This window comes from Oculina patagonica, unplaced genomic scaffold, assembly GCF_052425735.1.
Source record: "Oculina patagonica isolate OP01 unplaced genomic scaffold, crgOcupat unplaced580, whole genome shotgun sequence".
Taxonomy (NCBI): domain Eukaryota; kingdom Metazoa; phylum Cnidaria; class Anthozoa; order Scleractinia; family Oculinidae; genus Oculina; species Oculina patagonica.
The window spans coordinates 1-10,603 of record NW_027558449.1 but is presented as its reverse complement, the minus strand read 5'-3'; the positions used below and the strand labels follow the sequence as shown (position 1 = coordinate 10,603).

The window sequence follows — 10,603 nt, the reverse complement described above, 5'->3', positions numbered from 1 at the left end:
TTTTTGAACTTCGTTGAGTCAGTGTTGGAAATCTCCAGAAGACTTCATGTCTACTTTAGAGATCTTTGCGAATACCCTACCTAGCATGACAACTTGTTTTTTAAACCCTCCAAGTTTATTTTTTACCTTAGTGGCCATTTGGCCACCGACTGCTCAGGTTTGGTCGACAGTGAAAGATTTAGTCACTAAATTAAGCTCAGGCTTTTAATCCTTCTTCTCAATTTTAGTCGCCAGGCTTGCGACTTTGGTTCCAATTTAGTCGCCAGCTCCAAAATTTTAGTCTCCATGGCGACTAAATTGGTCTTAACTTGGAGGGTTGTGTTTCCGTGGACCTATGCTCCACCGGGAGTGAAAGGGTCTAAGTCAGTCAGCATGACAACTACATGTAAATAAATTTTAGGCAGACTTTGTGTCAACTTCACAAATCTTCAACAAGACAAAGCAAGGGTGAATTAGGTAGAATGGGGGAATTATAGTGGAACGGCGATAATATAATACCCTAACCAACAAATAAAAGCTAGCTGCATCACCGGTTTGAAGCTAATCGCAAGCAAACTAGTGACATTCTGTCATTCTAGCCATTCCACCGAATAGGGTCACACCAACAAAGCAACTTCAACAGGTAGAATAAAACATGCATTGTCAGTACTCCTCCTGATCTGAGCCTTCTAGATATACATGTGCAGGTTGTAGCAATTGATTCTGGCTTTAAAATGTCTAGCTGAGCTATAATAAAAGCTATGTATAAATGAAAAAAAATGTAAATACTACGCTGTAGTCAAAAAAACTATTCCCGACGTTTCGGCAATGCTGCCTTCTTCAGGGGGACAAAACTATTCTTTTATTCTATAATAAAAGCTCTCAGTTGGGAATTGAAGGTACATGTACAGCACATACATGTACATCATAGTCACTACTTCACTTACATTTTATACCAGTCTGCACTTCTAAGAAGATTTCTGAGCTCCATCCCTTAACTTTACTAGATCCCCTATAAAACAAAATGGTAAATAATTTACTGGTATTTAATTATATTTTACATATTTTTGCTGACAGCATTGCAGGAATGCTGATAAGAGTCAGTCATCAGACAATGGCATGATTTCAAAACAAGCCAGCACTTGCCGGAGATCCACCAGCTATGGTACTTTGGCCATAGCAATCAGCTTTTGAGAAACAAGCTCTGCTTCACAGTCGCCTACCCTTCCAGTTGCCTATGCAAAATAGTGATTTACATACATGTTCACATACATGTACAGGACTCATGATCATTCAGTTGGACATGACGTTGAATGGAATTTTTATATGCGTCCTTTCAGCAAATATTAAGTAATAATTTCAAGCCTTGGTGCATACATGTACTGCATGATGTGGTTTTAATTTGTCCTTGAATTGAATTTATCAAACCATATAATTTATTTCTTTAAATTTGTGTCAGATTCTGACACAATTAAAATGTATTATTATAAGTTCATTATTCAAAATAAATTTTTACCACAACACATCATGCACATAATTTATCACTTCAGAGATACCAGTAACTGAAGTAATAAATATTAAATTTCAAATACTCCTTTATCTCACCAAAAATGTCTCAGGACTTTGTCTGCAAGAAGGGGCCACCTTTTACCACCATCAGTTGAATAGTAAACCTGAAAAACAAAATTCTGAGTTTACAAGTTGTTCTTTGTATTGGGCATACCATTCCATAACTGTTCTGTTGTTTCTTTATTAATGTTTCATAAATTGAATTCTTCTGAAACTCATTAATCTTAAACTCCATCCCCGGTCTTAATAAGCATAGCAGCTATAGAGTTGAATCCCGATAACTCGAACTTACAAGGAACTTAAAAAAGGTTTGAATTATCAGGGGTCGAGTTAGTGAGGGTAAAATTAGTAAGGAAATAACCTGAAGGGGAATCGAGTTAGGGTTAGAGTTATAGAGAGTTTGAGTTGTCTGGATTCAACTGTATTTTACAAATTAATTTCTCAGAGAGGCAAATTTTGATTTCAGTTAAAGGAAGTTTGAGGACATCAGATCCCACTGTAATTTAAGGAACATAAATTTAGAAAATGAACATTGGGAGTGAAGATTGAGTACTACAATATTTTCACAAACCTTTTTAGCATCCTGATCATGAGCGACAATAAGACTGTCTGATACTGGATTACAAGAAATCACATGTGGAGAGAATGTCAAAGGACTTGAACTAAAATGTTCTCCCTCGTCCTCTGAGATGTACAGGATAGGTTTTGGCTTCAGGATACTGACGATAACCTTGCACACAATGGAGAAAAACAATATTACAAAACAGTAAACTTAAAATTTACATTGGTTACATAGCTAGGTGCAGTGGCCTAATGGTAAGCATGCCAGACTCTGGATCGAGCAGTCTGGGTTCAGACCCTGGCCAGGGCACTGTGTTGTGTTCCCAGGGGGGGGGGGGGGTACTCCGGCTTGTAAATGACGGGGATGATTGAATGAAGGCAAAACTCAGGACCCAAAAAAATCCCAAAGTCTTCCAACATTACCAAAAAAAATCCCAAGACCAAAAACAACCCCCCAAAAAAATCCTTAGTCAAATTACCCCTAAATTGCCAGGAGGTGCAATAACGCTCGAGTTTGATTATTCATCATACCATAAATATGCCAAGGCCGCGCCAAAGCACTTTAGTTCGTTTTTAAATACTCAAAAAAATCCCCTATTTGAATCAAGTCACCCAAAAAAATACTTGCCAAATTTTCCAACCCAAAAAAATCCCGGAATCGAAAATTTCAAACCCAAAAAAATCCTTCGATCATCCCCGTCATTTACAAGCCGAAGTACCCCCCTGGGGTTGTGTTCTTAGGCAAGATACTTTACTCTCATAGTACCTCTCTCCACCCAGGTGTATAAATGGATTCTGGCGAATTTACTGCTGGGGGGTAACTTTGCTATGGACTAGTGTAGCATCCCATCAAGGTGGGAGTAAAAATACTCCTAGCCACTTACATGTAATACTACAGAAACTGGGATAAGCTCCCGCCTGATGAGCCACTTGGCTTGATTGCAGGCTTTACCTTACCTTTTACGCAGGTAAGAGGAAACACCCCAAGCCAGCTATCGTGTCAGCAAAAACTGATAGTGTTATTAGTGACCTTATTATGGCCCAGTCTACATTACCACTCAAAAGTTACTTATCACCCTCTTGCGGGACAACACACTCATCTCACAAGAAGCTTTTAGAAACTGTAAATACAGTTGCTTGATTTTCTTGCAATTTACCGTACCCAATGTAAAACATAGAAATCGATACAAAAGCAAATAAAGTGCCTCTTTTAAAGTCCTGCAGATGAGTTGCATGGGTTGTAAGCCAATCACAAAATGCTTGTGAATTAAACTTTCAAAAAACCTTAAATTTGTTAATAAACTCTTCAAAAGCTCTGTGTTTGAACTAATTATTAACAATAAATTTGTAAATGTAAAAAAAATTGTAAGTGTTGTTTATAGCGGTCATGAATGCACTTAGCTTCGAGAAGATAGCTAGTTTGCAGGCATGCCACTGAAACAGAGGAAACAAATATTTTAAATGAACATAACAAGGTTGAAAATCCCAACTGGCAGAAGGCAGACCAGTTGGCTACATGTATATACAAAGCGTGGTCAAGGATTTGAGCTCTGGACAACCGAGAAACAAATCCAGCTATTGGCAGGGACAGGTCTTGAACCCGGGGTCCTCAGGATTACAACACCCCCAGCGCATTTAACCACTCCGCCACGCTTGCCTCCTTAAGAGCAGTAGGAAAAAAAGAGAAAGTTTAATATTAAAGTGATAAATGATCATCGCAGTGAATTTCCAATTTAAGCAATTGGAATAAAGAAGCCTGAAAAAAATTCAGGGCTTCAACGGGATTGAAGCCCTGAATTTTTTTTTTTTTTCAGGCTTCTTTATTCCAATTGCTTAAATTGGAAATTCACTGCGATGATCATTTATCACTTTCATATCCATCCGCAGTTTATATATGAATTATTTCATATACATTACATCATTTCACTCCTCTCACGGGTAAAATATGAACTCACAATTGACCTCGCTCCCAATGTGTGGCTTCAATAGCTCAGTTGGTAGAGCATCGCACCGGTATCGCGGAGGTCACGGGTTCGAATCCCGTTGAAGCCCTGAATTTTTTTCAGGCTTCTTTATTCCAATTGCTTAAATTGGAAATTCACTGCGATGATCATTTATCACTTTCATATCCATCCGCAGTTCATATATCAATTATTTCATATACATTACATCAAAGTTTAATATTGTTTAGTTCTTTTCCTCCTGCTCCTAGAGCAGCAGGAAAAGAACTAAACATTTCACTTTCTAACCTTTTTGTGATTGTTGGGACAAAAGTCCACATTGTTAATGGCCTTTGACTTGAATTTATAATCTTCGCGCTTAAAAGTGCTTCCATAATCAGTTGATCTAAAAGGAGAACAAATCATGATTTTAAATCATCATGCAAATGAGGACTTGTCTAATGGAGGTAGTAACATGTACATCTACAGTTAAATGGAGATCTGTTTGATCTTAAATGGCCAAAAGGAGGTGGAGGGATCGATGGTAGGAGGGTCTAAAACTCCATCTTCCAATAAAACTTGTACTAACAGTACCTCAAGTTATAAAATAATCCCAGTTTTCTGCCCTTTTCTTAGCCTGTGTCGCAGACAGACAAAACTACATCAGTATATCAGGGATTGTATGACACGTGTCCAGTGGAACCGCAGGCTACCCCTTTCTTAGTTGGTCATGCAGAGAGGGCCCGGCCCAGGTGCCACCCCCCCCCCCCCCCATGTACATGTAGACTACAATCCAAACATTTACCACCACCCCCCTTCCACCTTTTCCCTACCAGGTTTCATGATAGGAGTAACTGTTAACTGTTTGATTCTCCACTCAGTTCATTTAGTGAGTTTTCTTATTTTTTTTTACAGGAGGTACATGACTTATATGAATCAGGTGACACCAAGAGGATTTGTAACCAGGTCATTAGATTAAGGGGGAGTCATACTCATTAGGCTTCCATTACCAGATGCAAAAACCCTGAAATTTTTGGCTAGAATTCCAAACCCCAACATAAAGGCTAACTGCAGCAACCTTAGCTAACTGGCTATTACGGTACAGCTATTTTATGTATTAAGGCTAACCAGAATTCTGTTTACTATTAAATAGGCTAACCAGAATGCTATTTAGGCTTACTGGTGTGCTATTAATTTTAGGCTTTTGTAAATGGATGCTATTTTAGCTAGCCAGATTGCTGATTAGGCTAACTTGACTGTTATTAATTTTATTATTCACTACATGTACTGAGTGTACTGCGTGGTATAATATGTCATTAGGTGTCTCACTATTGTCTAACTACATAAACTGAGTGCAGAGTGTAGTGTTTCTATTGTAACCGGAAGTAACATGTCAGTCACATGATCCCTTGTGTATTATGGGATGCATAAAAGATAGCATGTGGTCGGAGAAATGGTAGCAGGAATAAATGTTGTTGTTGTTTTATGCCTAAGCCTTTTGGTCTACTTGGGCCCGAACCACCACATTTGGCGACGAGGAAAAGCGGATAAAAAGTGGTTAACGAGTTTAAACGGTGGAAAACTCGCACAGATGGCTGTATCCTTGAGCGGACTGCCAGGTTTACAAGCGTTCGACGCTGTGGGCGAGCCAGCTACACTCGCACAACGATGGTTAACTTGGAAAGACGAATTCGAATTGTACGTGACTGCCTCGGGAATCAGCGACCCAACACAGATGAGGGCGCTTCTACTTCACCTCGCCGGGCCCCAAGTCAGAGACGTCTTTAATAACTCAATTCCTGCCGACAAACGAGGCGAAGCAAAGGATTACAAGAAAGCTATGGACAGCCTATCCGAACATTTCAAACCGAGAAAAAACGCGCCGATGGCAAGACAGGCGTTTCTCGCAGCTCAACCAACCGCTGGAGAAACCATAAACAATTTCATCACACGCCTGCAGAAATTAGCCGAACATTGTGAATATGCAGGTGAAAGGGACAACCAGGTGAGAGATCGTGCGATTTCTTTCATTCAAGACAAAAACCTCAAGGCCAAGTTGTATCGCGAAGAAACATTAACATTGAGCAAACTAATGGAAATCGTTAGCCAATACCATGACAAAGAAGCACTTGTTCTTAACCGTGATGGCCGAGTAAATAACATATCTCCAGACGCGAAACAAGGGGGAAAATGTTGGCGGTGCGATAAAGTGGGACACTTCGCGAAGGAATGCATTCGTTCACGTGACCACAAATGCGGGAAATGTGGCATCGTGGGTCATTTCGAAGTGTGCTGTCACACCAAACAGAGTAAAGGGTGAGATTCTAGTCGCAGTTCGAGTCGTGGTCGTGGAAACTCTGGAAGAAAACAAAGTCGTGGAAGAGGAGGACGAGGTTCACAGGGCCAACGTGATGTACGCCAAGTAACCGAGGACGTGACTGCTGGGAGCTCTGCGAGCAAGGATGATTTCTACGTGTTCTACACTGGGGAGACGGATGACGGGAACACTCTGAGGCTGGACATTGCAGATAAGACTATTAACGTTATTATAGACTCTGGTGCTAGTTGTAATTTGATGTCCGAAGAAATATTCAACCTTGTAACGGGGGGTAATGTTAAATTGTTGGAGTGCAACAAAAGAGTTTTTGCTTATGCATCTGTAGAGCCACTCCAAATCAAAGGAAAATGTAATCTGGATGTACGTGTGCCACAAACCCAAAAGTCCCTGAGCGTTGAGTTTTATGTTACGCATGGCAAAGCTGCGACGCTATTAGGCCGCGATGCATCTGAATTGCTTGGTGTTTTAAGGGTTGGTATCCCTGTTAACAACTGTGATGTTGAATCTGATGGTGTTAGTAACAATTCAAAACAAGCAGATAAAAAGGCCTCCCTTAGGGCGAAGTTTCCCAAAGTCTTCCAGGGCCTGGGGAAGCTCAAGGGGTACCAGCTCAAGTTACACGTTGATGAGAAAGTGCAGCCAGTGGCTCAACCCCCACGAAGAATCCCTTTTAGTAGACGAGAAAAAGTCACGGAGAAATTGGAAGAGTTACTGAAGCTTGATGTTATCGAAAAAGTAGAGGGACCTACCAGCTGGGTCAACCCCTTGGTAGTGGTCGAGAAACCTAACGGGGACATTAGAATCTGTCTAGATATGAGACAAGCGAACCAGGCCATTGTGCGGGAGAAACACCCAGTCCCCACCGTAGAGGAAACACTCCAAGAAGTCTCAAACGCCAAAGTTTTCTCTAAATTGGATTTAAATATGGCTTTCCACCAAATTGAGTTACACCCAGACTCAAGGGACATTACAACCTTTGCTGCCCCTAATGGCCTTTACAGATACAAGCGCCTGCTTTTCGGTGTAAACATGGCCACAGAAAAATTCCAGCAAATTGTTTGGCAGATCATCCAAGATTGCCCAGGGGCATACAACCTCCACGATGACCTGCGGGTTGTTGGCGCAAATAATGAAGAACATGGTGAAAACTTAGAGAGGGTCATGCGCAAGCTAGAGGACAGTGGGCTTACACTTAACTATGATAAATGTGAAATTGGCGTTGGCAGCATGATCTACATGGGTGACGTGCTCTCTGGGGAAGGGCTGAAAGTGTCTAGTGAACGCGTCAAAGCTATTGTTGAGGCACCAACACCCCAGAACCCATCAGAAGTAAGAAGTTTTCTCGGCTCTGTGCAGTTCTGTTCAAAGTTCATTCCTAACTTTGCAACAATATCGAGTCCATTGTGGGACCTTACCACGAAAGACGTAAAGTGGAAGTGGGGAGTAAGGGAAGCAAAATCACTCCAAGAGATAAAGGACCGGCTGACTCATGCACCAGTGATGGCATATTTCAGACAGGGCGCAGAAACTCGTCTGACAACCGACGCTTCACCCGTGGGAGTTGGAGCAATTCTGGAACAGGAGCAAGAAGATGGAAGCTACAGGCCAATTTATTATGCTAGCAGAAAGCTGAGTAAGGTTGAAATGAGGTACTCCCAATTTGAAAGAGAAGCTCTGGCCGTAAGGTGGGCTTGTGAAAAGTTCTACTTGTACCTGTACGGCATTAGCTTTGAAATCTGCACTGATCACAAGCCTCTTCTCATTGTACTTGGAGCAAAGTCAAAGCCCCCATCTGCGCGAATAGAAAGATGGCTTCTCTACTTACAGCAGTTCCAATACAAGTTGACACATATACGGGGCAAGGACAATGCTGCAGATGTCCTCAGCCGCCTACCAGTGGGTACTACCCATGATTGCGAAACTCAAGCTACAGAAGAGTTTGCGTACAGCGTAGTGAGCGAAGCTGTACCAGCTGCATTAGTACCGAAGGAAGTTGAAATAGCTTCTGAAAAAGACCCAACGCTAAAGATGTTACGTCAGGCTATAATGTCAGATGATTGGAGCCAGTTACAAGGCACAATTTACAAAGCAGTTAAAGACGAACTGTGGGTGATAGGACAGGTGGTGATGAGAGGAAGCCGCATCATCATCCCACAGAGCCTTCAAAAGCGCACCATAATGTTAGCTCACGAAGGACACCAGGGTATGGTCCGAACTAAAGCCAGGTTGCGAGAGAAAGTATGGTGGCCGCGAATGGACAAGCAAGTAGAACAAGTAGTACGAACATGTCACCCCTGCCAGCTTGTCGGACCTCGATCCAAACCAGAGCCGGTGAGATCAACCAGACTACCAGATTCCCCATGGCAAGAAATCTCAGTTGATCTTCTCGAGATTACAAGTGGAGATCACCTCTTGGTAGTTGTAGACTACTATTCTCGCTGGATCGAAGCTATCCTTCTCAAGAAAACAGATGCACAACACGTAATCAAGTCCATGGAGGCTATTTTTAGAACACATGGCCTACCAGAGACTGTCCGTAGTGATAACGGACCTCCATTTGCATCCAAGGAATTTGAGGGATTCCTAGAATATCTAGCAATTGAACACAAAAAGGGCGTGCCTTATTGGCCCCAAAGCAATGGAGAGGTAGAGCGTTGCAATGAGACCTTACTGAAAATCGTGAGAATCGCACGCCTAGAGGGTAAAGATTGGCGAAAAGCACTCGCAGACTTTCTATTCCAGTACAGAGTTACCCCTCATACTGTTACTGGGATATCGCCTGCAGAACTACTGATGGGGAGGAAGCTGCGTGACAAACTTCCTAAAGTTCAAATCCCCAATGATCGAGCTACAGAAGCACAGTGGCAGCTGCTCTTAAAAGAGAGGGATGCTCGAGCTAAACTCAGACAGAAGGAGTATGCAGACAAAACACGCGCTGCCAAATTTAGCGACATTGAAGAGGGTGATCAAGTCCTACTGAAACAGGCTCGAGAGAACAAACTGTCACCCAATTATGAGCCTGAGCCATACAAAGTCGTTCACAAAGATGGAAATGCTGTCATACTGGAAGATACCAATGGGAACAATAAAATGCGGAACATAGCACACATGAAGAAATTTGTTGCACCTGAAACCACTGGAAAGGAACACCAAGTGCAGCCAACACAACCACCCCAAGAGCCAGACCAGGTGGAACTTACGCATCCAGTGACAATCGCAAGCCAGCCAGCACTAGAGGTGCAAGAGACTCCACCCAACCCTTTGCCGGGCGATTCAGTTGTTTTGCGACCTGCGCGCTCTAGACAACCACCCGCCTATTTAAAAGACTACGTATGCACTTAAGTTTATGATGTGCAAGAGACATTAACAGAGACTGTTTGTTTGTTTTCAGGACTTTTAATTAGATTTGAAATACTGTTCATTTTAGTTCTTCCAGTACTAACATTTGTAATAACTTAGGGGGAGATGTAGTGTTTCTATTGTAACCGGAAGTAACATGTCAGTCACATGATCCCTTGTGTATTATGGGATGCATAAAAGATAGCATGTGGTCGGAGAAATGGTAGCAGGAATAAATGTTGTTGTTGTTTTATGCCTAAGCCTTTTGGTCTACTTGGGCCCGAACCACCACACAGAGCAGTCACACAGTAATCCCATTTTATGACACTATGCTGTATTTAATTAAAACAATAAATTCATTTTCAGGGCGAAAAAACTTACCTCCAGAAGTATGCATCTTCACAAAGGACATGCTCGCTTTCAGTTTGATTGACTTTCCCACAGGTGTATATGTAAATAACCTGAAATAAGCGGAACAGGTAACATCAATAATTTTCTTCTATCTAAAATAACTGGTAAGATACAGTGTATATGATGAGACCTAGCATATTGTGAATGTTTGAATAAATAAAAAGGTCTTTAGAACTTGAGGAACTTGAAACCCCTGCCATTTTGAGATCATGTCCTCCAATACTGCTTCTATAAAACATAAGCGACACTTTCAGTTTCTTGTTAATCCTTTTTTTTTTTATAATATTAGTATTTGTATATTTTATATCTATTTATATAATATAAGTAATTTTTATATTTTATATTTGTAATATTTATTTTAGTGTCCCCAATTAGCTCTTTAGCTAAATACCATTGACACTTAAATAAAGTTTATGTACATGTATGTATGTATGTATGTATGTATGTATGTATGTATGTATCCTTC

At 41.3% G+C, this 10,603-nt stretch overlaps 1 protein-coding gene across 1 annotated transcript; it reads right to left on the bottom strand.

Annotated features, from left to right (window-relative positions):
* Window positions 1-926: 926 nt before the first annotated feature.
* On the bottom strand, window positions 927-10,187 carry LOC144640948 (VPS10 domain-containing receptor SorCS2-like; the record flags this gene model as incomplete). The annotated part of the gene is made up of 5 exons (XM_078500014.1): window positions 927-991; window positions 1,585-1,652; window positions 2,120-2,278; window positions 4,359-4,455; window positions 10,108-10,187. Coding segments are annotated over 5 exons (469 nt in total), but the record flags the coding sequence as incomplete, so codon positions are not given.
* Window positions 10,188-10,603: the final 416 nt, after the last annotated feature.